This window comes from Halichoerus grypus, chromosome 4 (genome assembly GCF_964656455.1).
Source record: "Halichoerus grypus chromosome 4, mHalGry1.hap1.1, whole genome shotgun sequence".
In the NCBI taxonomy this organism is placed as follows: domain Eukaryota; kingdom Metazoa; phylum Chordata; class Mammalia; order Carnivora; family Phocidae; genus Halichoerus; species Halichoerus grypus.
The window spans coordinates 78,393,166-78,413,114 of record NC_135715.1 but is presented as its reverse complement, the minus strand read 5'-3'; the positions used below and the strand labels follow the sequence as shown (position 1 = coordinate 78,413,114).

The 19,949-nt window shown below is 35.7% G+C and overlaps 1 protein-coding gene across 4 annotated transcripts in view; it reads right to left on the bottom strand.

Annotated features, from left to right (window-relative positions):
* XPO4 (exportin 4) overlaps window positions 1-19,949 on the bottom strand; it is a 116,954-nt gene that overhangs the window by 83,436 nt on the left and 13,569 nt on the right. For all 4 annotated transcript variants that reach the window (XM_078070588.1, XM_078070590.1, XM_036106629.2 and 1 more), the window contains exon 2: window positions 3,552-3,657. In XM_078070588.1, coding sequence (XP_077926714.1) covers window positions 3,552-3,657 — 106 coding nt within the window. The remainder of the gene's footprint in view (window positions 1-3,551; window positions 3,658-19,949) is intronic.

The following is a 19,949-nucleotide window of genomic DNA, read 5'->3' as shown; positions in this document are numbered from 1 at the left end:
AAGACCAAACAAGCACCTTCTTGTTTTCATAAGCAATGAAACATGCTTATTTCTAACTGTTTGTCCTTATATCCAACCCATTTTTCCTGACTCCTCCTCTTTATTTGCAAGGGATGGGGGAGGAAATAACTGCAGAAAGTGAATGACATTAGAAAGTTTCCAAGATAACTCTTAGATACCTCTGCTTGATATTAAATAGGCATATCTAAATTACTACTCCCATATGAAGCTGTCTCTAAGAGTGGAGGATCTGAAAAAAGGAAAGCCAAATTCCAAATTTAAAAGGAGGAATTTTCCTAACCTAATGAATTATGCCTTCTCATAAAACTTATGATTAGCCTTCATAAACTGTACTTATATGTAATATAAATGTGCAAAAGAAGCTATATGGTTCTCTAGAAGCTACCAGCAGAAGATTAGGACTTCACATGGACAAACAAGCCTTATTTTTGCTCTCTGCTCTAAAGATGCTCGAAATTGCAAGGTTTTCATGAGGAAATCACATCTATCTAGAATTTCTGATACTTTTAGGATGATTCTCCACTGACCAGGACACTGTCTAGATAATAAATTATTTTAGGCCACTTTAGCAGGAAGCTTTCACTTCCTACCATAGTAACTTTCTTTAATAATAATTATGTAAATAAAATTCATTTCTATCATGTCAGCCATCTGAAACTACACAGAACCATGAAGACAAAAGTTAAAGTGAAGTAAATAATGAGAGGCAGAGCACTACATTGAAAAAATATTTTCAAAAGAAAACTAAAACTATAGTAGTCAAGTCCCAGATGTTCAGCTACTACATACAATTACCTCTCTGGCCTTAAAGACTTCTGTCCAAAGCATAGGCAATAGAAGCTCCAGAGTCTGCTTAATGATACATAGGCACACCAATCAAGAGTAAGTCTCAGGTTTCATTTTGTTTTGTTCCAACCACTTCTGAGATAAGAAATTAAAGAAATCCATTTCTCCCTGAGAGGACAGAAGAATGCTACAAAGTTAGTTCTGGAGGTGTTGAATCAATCTCTCACTAGTTGGGGGTATTTCTTTAACAAGAACAGAACTCACAGGATTTGTGAACGCACATTCGACCAGACCAAACTAGCAAATTCTTAAGTGCCAAAGACTTCTGAAGCGAAGAAGTCTAAAGATATTCTTCAGACAAAATGCACAGGCTTGCAACATGCACACGCACATGCACGTGCGCACACACACAGAGAAGAGTGGAAAAGTAAACCTAGAATAAAAATAAAAGCGTAAGAAGAGAAAGAAATGAGGAAAAACAAGAAACATAAAACTTAAGTCAGAAGTGGGAAGGAAGAATTTTAAGAGGCCAGAAAAGGGAAGCATCAAAGAGAAAGTCTCCCCTTTATTAGAATATATCACCCAGACACTGTATAAAAATGACATATTATCCCTAAATAAGAATGTGAAAATTCTGAATTGCGATTGACTGCCACTTGTATGAGAAGTCTTCTTAGAGGAATTAACCCTTCTGTGCTGGTGGCAACTGAGTAAGGAGTTGAAAGATTTTCTGTGAAGTTTAGATGTAAACATTAATGTAACACAGGGCTTTGCAGTACATTAATGATTAGATTATGCTTATAACACATGCACTCAACCTTTTAAATAGTTAATGTCTCAAAACCCAAACTGATTTTAAAAGCACAGCTGGAACTAGCAATACTATTCTTTAGAAATTTTTATCAGGAAAACAAAAGTATTCTAAAACAAGCTCAAATCATAACAAAGCAATAGTACTTCACAAAATATACATACTCTTAAAAAAGAAAGAGTCGTATAAACAAATACACTCTAATAAAATACTTACAACTTAGATCAACTATTTCCCAACTAGTACAGAATGATAACTGAATTACAATGAAAGTCAGATGAAAATGATGGACTCCTAATTAATGTAATTAAGGCATATGCCATAAAAACCAGACTCAAATTATTTTAGGTGACTAGTTTAATACGATGGTTTTCTAAATCTAATTTCTAAATGCTGAACAATTTCAAGGCAGTAAAGACAAAGGCTCCCTTAAATTCCTAATAGTGATACTTAGTTTTGCTTCTTGTAATTTAACATGAAATTAAATATTCCCCACAGGCATACGATAACAAATTTTCTTAGTGCCAGAAACAAATTCACCCCAAAGTATAAAAACTGACCATAAAAAATAAAAAAGATCAAAACTGCCTCATTTAGAATTTAAAAGGTGGTTATTAAAACTGTCCCTCTAATGATAAGATCTAACTCCTGAATGAGACAGAGCCACCTTCACCATCACTGCTAGCTCCTTGCAAACAGAGAACAGAGCACTTTTTTAAGGTTATTATTTTTAAAATGTCTTTTGAAATCAGGTAATGGGGTCACTTACGTTACTGTTTACAAAGTGGTTTTAAATGTTACTACATTTGTGCCTCATAACAGCTTAAGGCAACCAAGTCCATTAAGGAAAATGGTACCACTGTTCTCCTCTTATTGATGAAAAAAGGGCTAAGTGACTTCCTCAAGTTGATACCATGTAACAGGCACCACTGGTGCCCAGATCTCACAGTACCTACAGCAGTGCTCTTTCTACTCCAGTCGAACAACTCATTTATAAGCCCTTTACGTAAAGCATTATTAACATAATTTTAATTATAGGCTATTTCAATCTGGAAACCAGAGTGCTGGTGGCTAACAGATAAGTCTTACTAAAAGCACAAGAATAAAAGGTCAGATATTTTAGTTCTTAATACACAACTAATCAATTTTGTGGGCAAGGATACCTCAGAGCCTCAAATATGGGTTACAAAAAATGGCTCCAATTAAGAAAAACAGCCAGAAATAATTAAGTTATAAAATAACAATAACCAATGAAATCTCTCTTATATTATTGAAAAACATATAAGAGGCAGAAGACTGTGTGTGTAAATCTTTTAGAAAATACCATTTTTGGACAAGAGTTATAACTTTTGTGATTATTTTTAAAGGAAAGAGATCATTTCTATACATGTCAGATAAAAGGTACTCATATAACATTTTTACAAGAGTAAAAATGCTTCATTTAAAAATATACAGTGATAACCTACACAGAACTGACTAATATTTGCTAAGCAAGCTGAGTACAAACTATACCGTTAAAAAATTTTTTTTAATAAAACTAAAAGAAAAACTGTTGAAACCTCCAAAAACAGTAATTTTAAAACACTAGGATAAGATATTTTATAGTACATTTCCTATGATAAGTGATAGCACTCTTGAAAACAACTGAAAAACTATTAGACTTTCCCCCCCACCATTAACAGCCTTCATGTTATGGTCAATAATAAAACAAATTATTGAATACTATATTCAGGGGAAGAAAATTCAAAGTAAAAACAAAGTTCTCTGGCTTTATGGAATATCTTTAAAGCCACTTCAATAGAGTGATTACTAATGGAAAATTATAACTATACAAACCTGCTTGTTTTAAAAGGAACTTAAAATATCTAACATTTAAGAGATAGAAAAACGAGATTTGATTCTGCAAAAATATTTTTATAAAGTGAATACTTACCCAAAATATGCTTGCAAACCGCAAATGGTGATTTTGATTTCCTAAATGATAAGAATATGTGCTCTGCATGCTGGCGTTGTTCATTATTAACCATGGAAGGTGGTGCCTTGAGAGTTAAAAAAAACAAAAGCAAAACAAAACAAAAAAACAGAGTACACTTGTTTAATAAGAAAGCTTGAACAATAGCAAACCTTTAACCCACAACAAGAGAAAATACTTTCACTTTGGGGGGGGTAATGGGAGGACAAATTCTTGCTTGTTATTTTAAAGAAACTACAGTATAAAACTTCGTAATAAATATTTAAAATATGGTTTCAGGAAAGAGGAAGAAATTCCTGACAAAGTTTGGGTGAGAACCCTTTAAAGTTGCCTACATTTTAGAAGATACTTACCTAACATTTTCCTTATCTTTTAAAAATAGCTAACTTATTGCTTTTTATTCCAAAATATATCACTTCATCAAGTTCGAATAATCTCTCATTCTTCAGCACTGGTGAAACTGAATCCAAAGTTACTAAAAATTGTTTTCTAACAGCAATCCTTTAAAATAAAAGTTATTACCAGATAATTCTACCTCAAGTTTTCTAAAATCACCATTAAACCAGAAAAATTAGGGAACAGTGAAGTTTAGAATTTACAAAACTCCTATCTGAATAATAAATTAGTCAGCAGAAAAGCCAGACTTCTGGCTTACCAAAAACAACTTCTATAGTCTGCCAGGTTTTTAAATTCCATTTTGTTCTAACAATCTTTCCTTCTAAAGATAATACTCTTTCTGAACCTAAAATATATATTCTCATTATATGGCTTGGTAATCTTTGACTCATTGGCACCCATCTGAAGAGAAGAGATTGCTTATGTAAGCCTACCAATTAAATTATCAGAATTCTCAATTTGGGAGGGGAGAGTCAGGGTAGATGGTAGGAAAATAAACCTTTGCTACTGTAACCAATATGAAATGGGGAGACCAAAATTTCAACTATACTCAAACAATCTGGAAGATAAAAAACATTTTTTTAAAGATTTTATTTATTTATTTGACAGAGAGAGAGACAGCGAGAGAGGGAACACAGCAGGGAGAGTGGGAGAAGGAGAAGCAGGCTTCCCGCTGAGCAGGGAGCCCAATGCGGGGCTGGATCCCAGGAACCTGGGATCATGACCTGAGCCGAAGGCAGACGCCCAACAACTGATCCACCCAGGCACCCTGATAAAAAACATTTTGCAACAAAGTATGTTACATCATTATTATAAACTATAAAGTATATCAGTTATGCAACATTAGTCACTATAATTTTAGTTAAAATAGTGAGCAAAAATGTATATCCAAGAGAAATTAACCAACTTCGATAGTCTGGCCTAATTAGCTAAAACCAGTTCAGATACTATTCCTAATGATACAGCACCCTCTATAGCTCTCTAGATAAAAATGAAAATATTTTCATTAAGGAACTGTGTTAGGGGTGCCTGGGTGGCTCAGTCGTTGGGCGTCTCCCTTCGGCTCAGGTCACGATCCCAGAGTCCTGGGACCGAGCCCCACATCGGGCTCCCCGCTTGGCAGGAAGCCTGCTGCTTCCTCTCCCACTCCCCCTGCTTGTGTTCCCTCTCTCTCTGTGTCTCTCTCTGTCAAATAAATAAAAAAATCTTAAAAAAAAAAAAAAAAAGCGTTAAATTCTTCTTAGTATGTTTTTTGAAAAAGGCTTTATAATAAAATACTGTGAAAGCTAACTACGCTAAATATAAATATTTTGTCCTTCCATTTGTAAATTCTTCATTCTCACCATTTTTTTAATTCAACAAATCTGTGTTTTTACAAGATATTTCATCATTAATATCTGCTGAATATACCCCAAATACTCAGCATATTAGTAACCACTACTGCAACATGTTATACTGCTATGAATACAAATTGACAACTATGGATTGCCCAGGTAATTCTGATTTAAACATTCTTCTCGTCACCCTTGAAAAGCAGTATATATATATAATTTTGCAAATAATCATGCCTGTTATCCTACAAACAAAAATAGTTCCTAAAGCTAATGATTTTTACACACCCTAATATCCACATACTTAATAAAGTACAGGTCTCAATATAACTTAACCATGATAGAATGATATTTAATTTATAAAATATTAAGATTTCCTAAGTAATGAAGTATAATCTAAAAGTTGGTTTATCTTAACCACCTGGTTGAACATTATCATACAAACAATAAAATCATCAACTGATTCATTGAATGGCAATATGGTATTCACTTTAGTTTCCCAAAACCCAAAACTTTTAATTCTTTTTGAAAATGACTTGGCAGGGGCGCCTGGGTGGCTCAGTTGGTTAAGCGATTGCCTTCAGCTCAGGTCATGATCCTGGAGTCCCAGGATCGAGCCCCACATTGGGCTCCCCCGCTCAGTGGGGAGTCTGCTTCTCTCTCTGACCCTCTCCCCTCTCATGCTCTCTCTCACTCTCTCAAATAAATAAATAAAATCTTTAAAAAAAAAAGAAAAAAAGAAAAAAGAAAAAAGAAAGAAAATGACTTGGCAATGGTTGCATCAGTGAGTCCTGAGCTTTTTTGTTAAAAACAAAACAATACAAAAAACCACAAAAGAGATTCCCAGCCCCCAGAGATTTAGGAGGCAGGGAGCTTAAACAAAAAATATGCATTTTTCCCTCCAAAGTCCCTAGATAGTATGACCTATAGAACCTCCACCTGTCAAACTCCTTCCTCTTCAGAAACCAGAACTCATCCTTCGAATTCTGCTTCAGTCTCTCCTTCATCAGTTTTTCGTGACCTTTCCCCAGTCAGCCTGAACACAAATGATGTCTCTATCTCACCTTGTAGGATACACTACGTATCTCTACTACCCAACTTACCACAATGTACTGCAAGTATTTGCTTGCCCCTGTTTCCTTTTCTCTGACTTTTCTGACACCAGAAGCTTTATTTTACTCATCTCTAAATTCCTAGAGCCTTGCACATACCAAAAGGAGAGGCAACACAATAACTAACAGTTACTAAGTACTTAGCATTGCAAGGCATTATTTTCAATAGATGGATGGGCACGCAGATATATAATCTCATTAATCCTAATAACCTTATGAGGAAGAAACTATTATTATCCCCATTTTACAGATGAGGAAACTGAGGAATGGAGTAATCAATTTGCTCAAGGTCAAATAGAAAACAGAGTTGGAAACTGACCCTAGGGCCCTAACTCTTTAACAGAAACTACACTTAGGTGGCTCAGTACCACATAAGGCTCACCATGTTTAAAGCTTGGGGGTAGAAAGGAAGTAAATTCCCTCTAAAAGTCCTCCTCTAGCACCCAATACCGACATTAGAGTGTTTTACATAGTTTGTAAAGTTTCAGTAAAGAAATAATAATAGTAAAAGAATCTTTTTGTATTGTCAGTTTATGTTCTTTCATTGTCACTAGTAGTAAAAGCTTTAAAAAAGCTCACACTTCAGAGGTGGAGTCAAATGAAATCAGAAGAGCTGGAAGAAATAGTAGGTGGTAACAGAGTACAGTAATGGTAAGAGGAAACAGCAGATGAGCAATTCCAGGTATCTTCAGGAAAACAAAAGAAACGTCAGAGAAAAATTGAGAGGTTTTTCTAAAGAGTCACACTAGCAGGAAACCTGAAGCCCACAAATTCCTAACTCAATATACTGGTGTTTCTGGCCCAGCCTACACCATATCCAGGCCACCTTCAATTTATAAAAAATCCTGAGAAAACACCGTTGGTAACACACAGCCAAGGGCATCTGAAGCTAGAACTCAAAATACACTAAGAGATGGATTAAATGACATATTTAATATGAGGGTATTTTTTTTGGGGGGGGGGTTGGGAGAACCAAAGTACCTAAATAATTTCTACTCAAAAAGTATTTACTGAGTGTAAAAAGTATTTACTATACTTCAAGCACCATGTCAGAAGTAAAGGATGTAAAAATAGGGGAAAACATCCCTGACCTTATAGAGTTCTGAGTCTTAGAAAAGACAGACATTAATCAAATAATCACACAAATAATTATGACAGCCTATCATTTCTGCTACTAACTGCATTCTGGTCTCTCTGTTATCATGCTAAACTTGTCCTCAAAAAGCCAGAAACCCCACTTGCTAAATCCTATGAGACCTTTAGAATCTTTCTTTCCCTGGGCAGCTAAAATAACTTTTATTAAGGTTAACCATAATAGCACCAATTATTCCCCATGCAGAGTGCTAAGTTACATACACTCTCTCATTTAATCACAGCAACATCCCTGTACGAATTATTTCCTCTTTTACATATGGAGAAACTTAAATTCACAGATTGTCACATGCCCAAGATCACAATAAATATCATAACCAGAATTTCATCTTAAGTCTGTGTGACATCAAAGCCCATGATTTGACTCTCTTTTAGTACTAATGAGGAGATACAGCTGAGACTAGTTTCTGTCAGATAGCTAGTAGAGAAATCTGAATAATATTCTTGGCTTACTATAAACATTATTATTTACAGGACCATGAAAAAAAAAAGATCAAAGTCAGATCGAAAAATCAGGCACAACTTGTAGATAGGAAACAAGCTACAAAAGTAGAAAACAAAACTGGAAGTCATGCCATAGAGCTCATAATAAGAATTTTCTTAGCTCTAATTGCACTCTCATTTTTTAGAGAGAGAGCATGGCTTAATGTTCAAATTAGAAAATCACAGATGTACTACCTAAAAACATATTTACTGGTAGTTTTTCAATCATTCACTGAAGACTTTAAGTTAAGAATTTATTCAATTTTTAGTTTTCTCTCTATAATCTTTTCTTCAGCCTTTGGAACTTACCATTGCTCCTACCTAAATTTAAATCCATAACACATAATGATATACTTTATTACTTTAAATGTATCATACCAATATTTCACAGCACTCCACAAAGAGTAAATTCCAGATACTGGACCTTTCCAGCTAAACAAATTTGAGAGATGTGCCCTAATTAATCTCTTGTGATTTCCTAGCACATTCCCAAAAGCTGTCCTTTCAAATCTATTTTTCTCTCAAACCTCTCATCTCATGATACCCAGTACTCCAATCTCTCAGAAAATGACCTTACTTCTTCTTTCCCAAAGTGAAAGCCTTCCTGTATAATTAGCTCCTTTATGTATCTTCCTTTTCAAAAGGACTATTCTCCTATCACCTTCTTCCAACTTCTTAACAAAATATTCCCTCCCCCTCTACTTTCTGAAATCTAAATCCTCCTCCCATTCCTGCCGCACTGGCTCCCCACTCACATATCACCTCATTTCCTCCCTCATCTCTTCTCACTTCTTTATCTTAGTTATACTAAGCAATGGCACCCTGCTTTCTGCTTACAAACAGGTTTACCCTACCTTAAAAATCCTTTTAAACAATCTTACAGTCCCCTTTAATTAAAAGAATGGGATACTGGGCGCCTGGGTGGCTCAGTTGGTTAAGCGACTGCCTTCAGCTCAGGTCATGATCCTGGAGTCCCAGGATCGAGTCCCGCATCGGGCTCCCTGCTCAGCAGGGAGTCTGCTTCTCCCTTTGACCCTCCCCCTTCTCATGTGCTCTCTCTCTCTCAAATAAATAAATAAAATCTTTAAAAAAAAAAAAAAATGGGATACTGAAACAAAATGACCAGGTTTCTAATCCCATCTCTGTAGCATAGTAGTTGGGAAACTCCCAGGCAAGGATACCTTCAGGCAAGTCAGGGTTCCCATCTAATGATGCTAATGAATGCATCTCATAATTGGTAAGAGAACTGCAGTTAAAAATACACATATGGGTCCGGGCACCTGGGTGGCTCAAGTCGGTTAAGCGTCTGCCTTCGGCTCGGGTCATGGTCCCAGGGTCCTGGGATCGAGCCCCATATCAGGCTCCCAGCTCTGCGGGAAGCCTGCTTCTCCCTCTCCCACTCCCCCTGCTTGTGTTCCTTCTCTCACTCTCTCTGTCAAATAAACAAATAAAATCTTAAAAAAAAAAAGATACACATATGGGTCTCCCCATATTAACCTACAATAATTAATACAACTCCAATTTAAATCCCAATGAACCTTATGGTTCATCTCAGAATATGACAAGGTGATCCCAAAACATGTAAGAAAAAGGCCAAAAAGAATCAAATTAACTAGGAAAAAAGAACCTTGACAGCAGTATGCCTAAGTGAAATAAACGAGACAGAGAAAAATATTTACTTATAGAGAAAGATCTCACTTATATGTGGAATCTAACAAAAAACAGGTCTTCGTAGATATGGAGAACAGATTGGTGGCTGTGAGGAAGAGGAGGATGAAATGGGTGAAGGGGGTCAAAGGTACAAACTTCCAGTTATAAAATAAATAAGTCATGGGGATGCTATGTATACAATGGTAACTATAATAATATTGTATTGCATATTTGAAAGTTACTAAGAGAGTAGATCTTAAAAGTTCTCATCATGAGAAAAAGATTTAGTAGGTATGTATGGTGACAGGTATTAATTAATTGTGATCATTTCACAATACAAATACTGAGTCATTATATTGTATACCTGAAACTAACAAAATATTATAGGTAAGAAGTAAATAAATAAATAACACTTTGAGGTTCAAAAAAACTATTTAAAATGTGAGGAAAGAATAAGAAAGGAGGATGGGGGGATGGGTGAAATAGGTGATGGGGACTAGGGAGAGCACTTGTGATGAGCACCAGGTGTTGTATGAAGTACTATAATACTAAACTGTACACCTAAAATATTACACTGTACGTTAACTGGAATTTAAATAAAAACTTAAAAAAAAACACAAGGCAGTCTTATACAACCAAATATGAACACTTATAAAGGCATTATAATAATTTTTAAAAATAGTAGTTGAGTAGGAAAAAACAAACACGGGAGCAGAGAATTCCCAGAAACAGACCCATGACATATGACAAATTAGTGAGGAAAGGCTAGACTATACAATAAATGGCACAGGAAAGTTGGCTACTTATAAGCAAAAACAAAAGATCAGGTATTTACTCATACCATACACAGTAATAAATTCTAGGTGGATTTAAGATTTAAAATGAAAAGCAAAACTTTAAAAAACTAATGACAAAACATAAAAAGAAACCATAGGAGAGGGGCGCTGGGTGGCACAGTTGGTTGGGTGTATTTTTGGTTTTGGCTTGGGTAATGATCTCAGGGTTGTGCGATTGAGCCCCGCGCCTCAGGCTCCCATGGAGTCTGCTTGAGATTCTCTCTCCCTCTCCCTCTGCGTTCCTGCTCGTGCTCTCTCCCTCTCTAAAATAAATAAATAAAATCTTAAAAAAAAATAAAAAAGAAAACATAGGAGAATATGTCAGAGTAGGGAAGGATTATTTTAAACTTTATAAAACGCATAAATCTTTTTAAAAATTAATAAATTCAACCGTTAAAATTATAACCTTCTAAACATTAACTGTATGTGAAAGACTAGTCATAGATCAGAAGACAATAACAGTGCTGAATATAATTAACAAAGGACTAGTATTCAGAACATAAAAACTCCCACAGAAGACAACTTATAGCAGAAACTGACAGCTACCTCCTCAATAGTCACTCCTCCTCTTCCTTGGTAAAGAACTCGAATATATAGCACTGCGCCCAGCTAAGTAACATTTCCCAGTGCCCTGCCAGGACAAGTTATGCCAATAAGATGTAAATAAAGCTTGGGGTAGGACTTCCTAAAGGGAGCTGATTCAGCTGAAAACATATTTTCTTTTGTCTGTGGATCTTCTTTCCTGCCCCCCGGAAATGGATATGGTGGCTATAGTTCTACTAATCATCTTAGACCACAAGACGACCTAGAAGATGGGAGACATCAGCTACGAATTATAAATACAGAAATAGAAAGAAAAAGAAAAAAACAGCAGCAGCAGCAGCATGAGCCCCTGACGCTATCCTGGAGCCACTAGACCATCCTCAGATCACTTTAACTCCACACTTTATGTGAGAAAAAATAATTTTTTTTTTTTTTTTAAAGATTTTATTTATTTATTTGAGAGAGAGAATGAGATAGAGAGAGCATGAGAGGGGGGAGGGTCAGAGGGAGAAGCAGACTCCCTGCTGAGCAGGGAGCCTGATGCAGGACTCGATCCCGGGACTCCAGGATCATGACCTGAGCCGAAGGCAGTCGCTTAACCAACTGAGCCACCCAGGCGCCCCAAAAAAATAATCCTTTTTTAAAAGACATGACATGAAGCAGGAAACTTATTTGAAGGCTTGTTCATGGTTATCAGTTGTCTTGATATTGGAGTTTTCCGTTACATGCTGCCTAATCCAATCCAAACAATTACACAATGCAATAGAAAAGTGGCCAATGAACAAGAGGCCAGATATATCACAGAGAAGAAAGCAAACATGGCTAATAAACATAAGAACATACTCAACCTCACTAGTAACCACTGAAATGCAAATTAAAACAACAAGCTATTATTTCTGAGGGGGAATGTAAAATGATGCAGATTAAAAAAATAGTACAAAAACAAGAGCTTGGAAGTTTGGGAGTACTGTACATAGTTATAAACTTATGATAATCTAAAATGGAACATTCATTTGGATTTTAGAATTACCTAGAAAAAGTTGGTGGCCCTGAACAGCAAGGTATGCAAAAATTCATTCCTAAGCATTTATTCCCTAGAGAACCTCTCCCACACACATAGAAGGTCAACAAAGACGTTCCTTCCGCACTATCATAACAAAAAAGAGTAACAATTTGAATTACATCAACAGGAAATACTTTATAATACTGTCATATAATGGTTTATAAGGCAGGTTAAGAGTGAACTGGAGCTCTCTTTACCAAAGTGGATAAACTCTGAAAGTTACTCTGAATGAAGAAAGCAAATGACAGAATATATACAATATATCATCTATATAAAATTTCAAAAACTCTAAAGTATGGTAGTTTTTATTTTCCTTTGTGGGCAAAGTGTAAAAACATGGAAGGTAAGGACAAACAATTTTAAAATTATGGTTATCTTTGGGGATGAAGAAGCAGAGGCTGGAGAATGGTATCTAAAAGGGACTCAAAGGAGGCTTCAATTTTATCTGCGATAGATTATTTTTAAAATTATATGTAAAATGGCTATATTAACATTTGTTAACCCAGGAGATGAGTACACGGTTATGATTTACATTGTTCTACATACTTCTCTATTTATTTGAAACATTGCATTTTTAAAATGAGGGAACTTCCATTCCTGACGGTTCAAGATACTCTGAACTCTTTGGCCAAAACCAAATAAAAATGGTGGATAAAATATTTCTACATTTTTTAATGTATTGCTGAGCTTACAAGAAATTAAGAAATCCTCAGAAGCTAAAAGGTAACCAAAGCAGGGATCCGAAGATGAAAGATGCCACTTATGCACTTACCCTAGAGACATTTGCCAATCCCAGGTGACTTTGAGTTTCCATTCTGACAGCTGCCCAAAGGTAAAGTCACAAGATATAATCAGGAACCTCCTAAGATGGGGACTAACAGGACATCCCTCCACATAAAACTGGGATCCTCAGAGTAAGGGTAAACCATTAAAAAACAAAAAGAAAAACAGAGAGGGAGGAAGGAAGAGAGGGAGAAAGAAACTTGCTAGTCTGGATCTTAATAATAGGTAAAAGAAGAAAATTACTTCAGACAACTTGATAACCATGAACAAGCCTTCTAAATAAGTTTCCTGCTTCATTTCAACAGGACCCATGTGGCCCCCAAATTTCAAGCCAATAAACTTAAAGTAGTCCTGTGTTGGTCATGCACCTAAGACACTTGGAGTAATGCACCATAATCCAGGTTTCAGACTTCTCCAGAAACACTTCTAAGAGCTAATACTCAAAAACTTTTAAACACATGAGGAAACATGTCACCATGACTCTGCAGAATAACAAATTAAAGAATCAAACCAACAAAACTCATAAATATTGGAAACGTTCAGAAACAGAATACAAAAATGTTTAAAAGGACTTAAAACTGTATGATGCAAACCTTATCAAAAATAAAACCTTTGCATATCAAATGACATTATCAACAGAACAAAAAATCAATTCACAGAATGGGAAAAATTTTGTACCAATCACATATCTGATAAGGGAGTAATAGTCAGAATCTATAAAGAATTCCTAAAACTCAACAACAGAAAAACAAAGAACCCAATTTAAAAATAGGCAAAGGACTTGAATACACATTTTTTTTGGAAAGATTTTATTTATTTGACAGAGTGAGCACAAGCAGGGGGAGGAGCAGGCAGAGGGAGAAGCAGGCTCCCTGCTGCGTGGGGAGCCCGACGCGGGGCTCAATCCCAGGACTCCGGGATCATGACCCAAGCCGAAGGCAGTCGCTTAACCAACTGAGCCACCCAGGCGCCCCACATTTTTTTTTTTTAAGATTTTATTTACTTGAGAGAGGGAGAAAAAGCACAGAGGGAGAGGGAGAAGCAGACTCCCTGCTGAGCAGAGGGCCTGACGCGGGGTTCCATCTGAGGACCCCGAGATCATGACCTGAGTGGAAGGCAGATGCTTAACTGACTGAGCTACCCAGGCAGCCCTTGAATATACATTTCTCCAAAGAAGACATACAAACGGCCAGTAAGCACAGATTCCAACCTCACTCATCATTAGGGAAATGCAAATCAAAACTACAATGAGATTCTACTTTACATCTAGGAGAATGACCAAGAAAGAAAGAAAGAGAGAGGGGAGCCTGGGTGGCACAGATGGTTAAGCATCTGCCTTCTGCTCAGGTCATGATCTCCAGGTCCTGGGATCGAGCCCCATGTTGGGCTCCCCGCTCAGTGGGGAGTCTGCTTCTCCCTCTCCCTCTGCCTCTCCTCCTGCTTATGTTCTCTCTCTCTCTATCTCTCTGTCTCAAATGAATAAATAAAAATCTTAAAAAAAAAGAAAGAGAAAGAGAGAAAGAAAGAAAGAAAGAAAAGCAAGTAACAGTTGTTGGCAAAGATATGGAGAAACTGGAACCATTACTGGTAGGAATGTAAAACATGTAGGTTTTTTTGGTTTTTTTGTTTTTTTTTTTTGTTTTTTTTAATGCAGCCACTATGAAAGACAGTATGGCAGTTCCTCAAAAAAATATTACCACGCAAGACAGCATTCCACCTCTAGGTACGTACTCAAAAGAATTAAAAGCAGGGCTTAAACAGACCATACACCAATGTCCATAGCAGTATTACTCCCAAAAGCCGAAAGGTGGAAACAACCACATGTCCAGTGATGGATCAATAAATAAACAAAAGGTAATAAATATACACATATAATGGCATATATTCAGCCTTAAAAAGGAATGAATTTTTGATACATGCTACAACAGGAATGAATCTTGGAAACAATTTGCTACGTGAAATAAGCAAGAAATAAGAAAAATGCCATGTAATTCCACTTATATAAGGTATCTAAAATAGTTAAACTCATAGAGAAAGAAAGCAGAATAGTGGTTGCCTGGGGTGGGGGGTGGGGAGAAATAGGGAATTATTATTTAATGAGTACAGGGTTTCAGTTTGGGATAATGGAAAAATTCTGGAGATAGTGGTGATGGCTGTACAACTCTGTGAAAGTACTCAAAAACGTTAAATTAAGGAGCAAGATAACACAACAGATCTCTTAGGAACAACATAACAAGAGAAATTTAAATATTTATAAACATATATCTTGCTTAGATGGTAGTTACAGGGGTATATACAACTGCCCAAACTCGTCAAACTAGCCACCAAAGATTTGTGAATTTTATTGTATATTAAAATGCCTCAAAAAATGTTAAAAACTTAATGGATAGATTAAAAGGCACATTAGACACACTGAGGAAAAAATTGAAAACAGATACAAAAAATTATTCAGAATGAGGAAAGGCACAAACATTAAAAGTCTTGGAGGACAAAGTGAAGGTTAGAGCCCCAGGAAACTAACCTATAGAAACCATATCATCCAGGCTTCCTCACCCTCTTCCCCCAGCTCCAGTGGCACCTTTTCTCTACCAAAAGCCACAGCTCCTGTCAGGCTATTCTCTCCTACAGCTGCAACTCTCTCAAACTCTTCACTCTCCCTCCCTGCAGATTCAGGCCCCAACAAAGGCTTCCCCATCCACTGCAGTTCCCTTACACCTTACCCCTCCACAACCTCTGTCAACAGCCTCTTCACTAACTCTTTTCAATGACCTCTTTGAGTGTTCCTTTGCCAGGATCTTGACTGACACAGCATCCAGTAAGGATGGGAAAAATAAAGATTCAAAAAATAATGGCAGGAAGTATTCCAAATTGATAAGTAAATTCCAAAATTTATGAGAAACACTAAAACTCAAAGTCAGAAAGCTCAATGAATCCAAACAATAAAAAAGAAAAAAAATTATATTACTGATACTACAGTGAAACTGAAGACTTCAATTCAAAAATTAAAGAGATCTGAAAAACAGCCAAAGAAAGATAGATTACCTTCAACAAAGTAACAGATTGAAAGTGATTTCTTAAAGCAAGGAGAAACCAGACTAGAGAGAAAACAGTAGTACTGTTTTCAGAGTACTGACAGAAAATAACTATTAACTTAGAAATGTAGATCCAGGAAACACCTTTCAAGGATTAAAATGTAATTGATGACATGTTCCTGCAAATAAAAACCAAATAAAAACTCTTATTACTGAAACACTCTTCCTTTAGGAAATTCTGAAGGATATACTCCAAGAAGGAAAGTGATCCCAGAAGGAAAGCCTTGAATGCAAAGGACTATGGACAAAGAAATTGATTATGTGAATAAATCTGAACAAATATTGATATTTTAAAAATGATTAATTTGTGAAATTAATAAAGGTGATTAAGACTTTGGACAATATATAGAACATAAATCAGGAGAGGTGGTTTTAAGTTCTTGTACTGTTCTGACTGAGATAGCATATACAGATTAACTTTAAATTGAGTATGCATACTAAAATGTCTGCCATGGTCAAGAAAATAGAGAATATATACAATACAACACCCAAATTATGGAATGAGAAACAAAAGATTATCAAACCCCAAAAGAAAGCAAAAGGAAGGACCATATACACATACACAAAATAAGATAACAAAAACATGTAACTTATCAGTAATCACAAATAAATATAAATAAACTAAGCTGTAGATTGAAAAACTGAGACTGTCAGGCTGGATAAAAAAGAAAATCCAACTTTGTGCATACAAAAAACCCAAGGGCATAGAAAGGCTGAAAAGGCTGGAAAAAAAACATGCCAAGCCAATTGTCATCAGAAGTTAATGAAATTGATATAACTATGATAACAGCAGGGTAAAAAAACCAGAATTTAAAGTAAAATGTTACTAAAAAGAAGAGGGTCATCTAATAATCATTAAAGGGTTAACTGAAGCAGTATGTAAATACACAGCCTCCAATATATATAAAGCAAAAATGAGAAGACTACCAACAAATCCACTAATCTATCTCTGCCCATAACTGCTAGCTTAAGGAGACAACAAGATTTAACAAGCTTAATTTAAGAGGCATAAATACCTTGCCCCTTTACCTGGATATCACACATTCTTTTCAAATACACACTGAATGAAAACTGACAACACACTAGGCCATAGGGCATAGTCAAACAAAAAATTTTAAATAACTGATATGTACATAACATATTCTCACAAAGCAATTAAGTTAGAACTTGACTAAAAACAAAAACTAGAAAAATTCAAGGATGGCGTGCCTGGTGGCTCAGTCAAGTGTCTGACTCTTGTCAGGTCATGATCTCAGAGTCCTGGGATCGAGCCCCGATCAGGCTCCCCACTCAGCTGGGAGTCTGCTTGAGGATTCTTCCTCTCCATCTACACCCACCTCACCCCCTCTCAAATAAATAAATCTTTAAAAGAAATTAAAAAAAAAGAAAAATTCAAGGATAAAAGAAGAAAGAATAATAGAAAACACTGACCCAAAATACTTCATATCAAAAATCTGTGATATGCAGGTTGAGTACAAGTGGAAAATGCATAGCCTTAAATGCTTATGTTGGAAATTTAAGAAGGTTAAAACAAATAAGCTAAACCTCTAACCTAAGAACTTAGAAAAATAGCAGAACCTACTCCCAAAAAATAGAATGAAGAAAATAATAAAGAGCAGAAAATGATGAAACAGAAATTACATATACAGTAAATATAAACAAAAAAAGCCAAAAGTTGTTTCTTTGGAATGACTAATAAAACTGATAAGACTCAGGAAAGAGGGGTGAAGAGACATTAAGAATTTAAGCAGGCAAGATTAAAGAAACTGTAACTACATAGGTCTTGAATAATAAAGAGATATTGAAAGAATAACAAACAACATTATGGTGATAAACATAACTTATGTAATATGGACAAATTCTTAGAAAAATAAAACAAAACTAACTTAAGAAGAAATAGAAAACTTAAACGGTCTTACAACTATTAAGTAAATTGAATCAGTTTGAAATATTTTTTCTTTTAAGCCCCCCAATCCAGATTTTACCAAACAGCAGGGAATAAATCATTCCAATCCTACAGATTTCAAGAGAATACAAAAGAGGGAACACTCTTCAACCTATTTTAGGAAGTCAGCATATCATTATAAATATGCTGATACCAAAACCAGATGAGAACAGTATAAGAAAAGAAACTTACAGGCCAAGCTTACTCATGAACAGAGATGGAAAAATCTTAAAAGACAGTTCATATACCAAATACAACAATGAATTTTTTTAATAAAAAAAATAATAATGTACACTGTGACCAACTTAGTTTATCCCCGGAAAGCAAAGCTGGGTTAACATTAGAAAACTAATGTCTTTCACCACATTAACATACTAAAGAAGAAAGAATGCAGAAACATTCTTAATAAGATCCATGACTAAACTTTTGGCAAAATAGGAATAAACGGAAACTTCCTTAACCAGATAGAAAGAATTCACAAAAAAAACCCACAGCAAACATCATAATAATGTTGAGACAATAAAGGCATTCCCTTAAACCATCCACAAGGGTCAGTATACCATCAGGGTCCAGTGGACTCAATTTTTGGAGTTTTTTTTTTTTCTTTAATAAGCAAGTTTTTTTTTTTTTAAATAACTAGTTGTAATGCTTGATATTTTGTGACTTGTTCTTTCTTTTCTCTTCCTTTTTTTAGAGAGGGAGGGAGAGAGAGAGAAAGTGCTCACACCTGGTGGGGAGGAGGAGAGGGAAAAGGAGAGAGATCTTAAGCAGGCTCCATGGTCAGCAAGGAGCCCAATGCAGGCTAGATCTCAGGACCCTGAGATCATGTCCTGAGATGAAATCAGAAGTCCGACACTTAACCAACTGAGCCACCCAGGCGCCCTGATTTTTGTTTTTTTCTTAGAGGTATTTCAAAGAATAAAGAGAAAGCTTTACTTTTTAAAAAACAGAATAAAATTCATTCTAATTTGAAGTCATTTATGAACCCACTAGACCCTTTTATAAGATTCATAATGGAATCTTAATAATCATATTTTTTATATCTTGAAACACTTTACCATTTCACCATTCTAAGGACTATTTCATCAGAACTCACCAACTATTCCCAACTATGCTAATGCTAAACTAACAACAAAATTAAAAAATAAGAAATGATGAAATCACCTAGAAAAGTAATGCAATAGCAAAATAAATCAACACTATTACATTAGCCTCAATTTTTCTTTTACTACATTGCTCAAGATATAGCATGACCTTTCAAGAACATATAAAATATGGAAACACCATATTCACCTTTTTTTTTAGGTTTCATTCAATAATGCTGAGAATTCAGAATTTTTTAATTTTCACCCATAATAAGAAAGAGAAAAAGACAGACAAGACACAATTATGATGTGAATCAGAAGATGATGCACAAAGACAAAAGAACAGCACTCTAGACCTGTACTGTCCAACATAGTAGCCACTAGCCACATGTGGTTGTTTAAATTAACTTAAATTAAAAACTTAGTTCCTCAGTTGCACTAGCCACATTTCAAGTGCTTAATAGCCAAGTGTTGCTGGTGGCTAGCACATTAGACAACAAAGCAAATCCTATCACTGCAGAAAATTCTAACGGACAGACTCTATGATGATAAAATTGATCATATAAATGTAATCTCAGACCCTGCGTCTACAGATGATGATATTCTAGATCATTGGCTCTCAACTTAGGCAATTTTGATCCCCCAGGGGATGTCTGGCAGTGTCTAGAGACATTTTTGGTTGCCACAACTGGGAAGTGCTACTGGTAACTAGTGGATCAAGGGCAAAGATGCTGCTAAACATCCCACAACGCACATGCCAGACCACAATGTCAATAATGGCAATGCCCTAGTTTTCTCAAATACAAGAATCAATGAATGAACCACATACTTCCAAGGACAAACGGAAATGACGGTATTCTCATCCAGTCAGTCATTACACAAGAATTA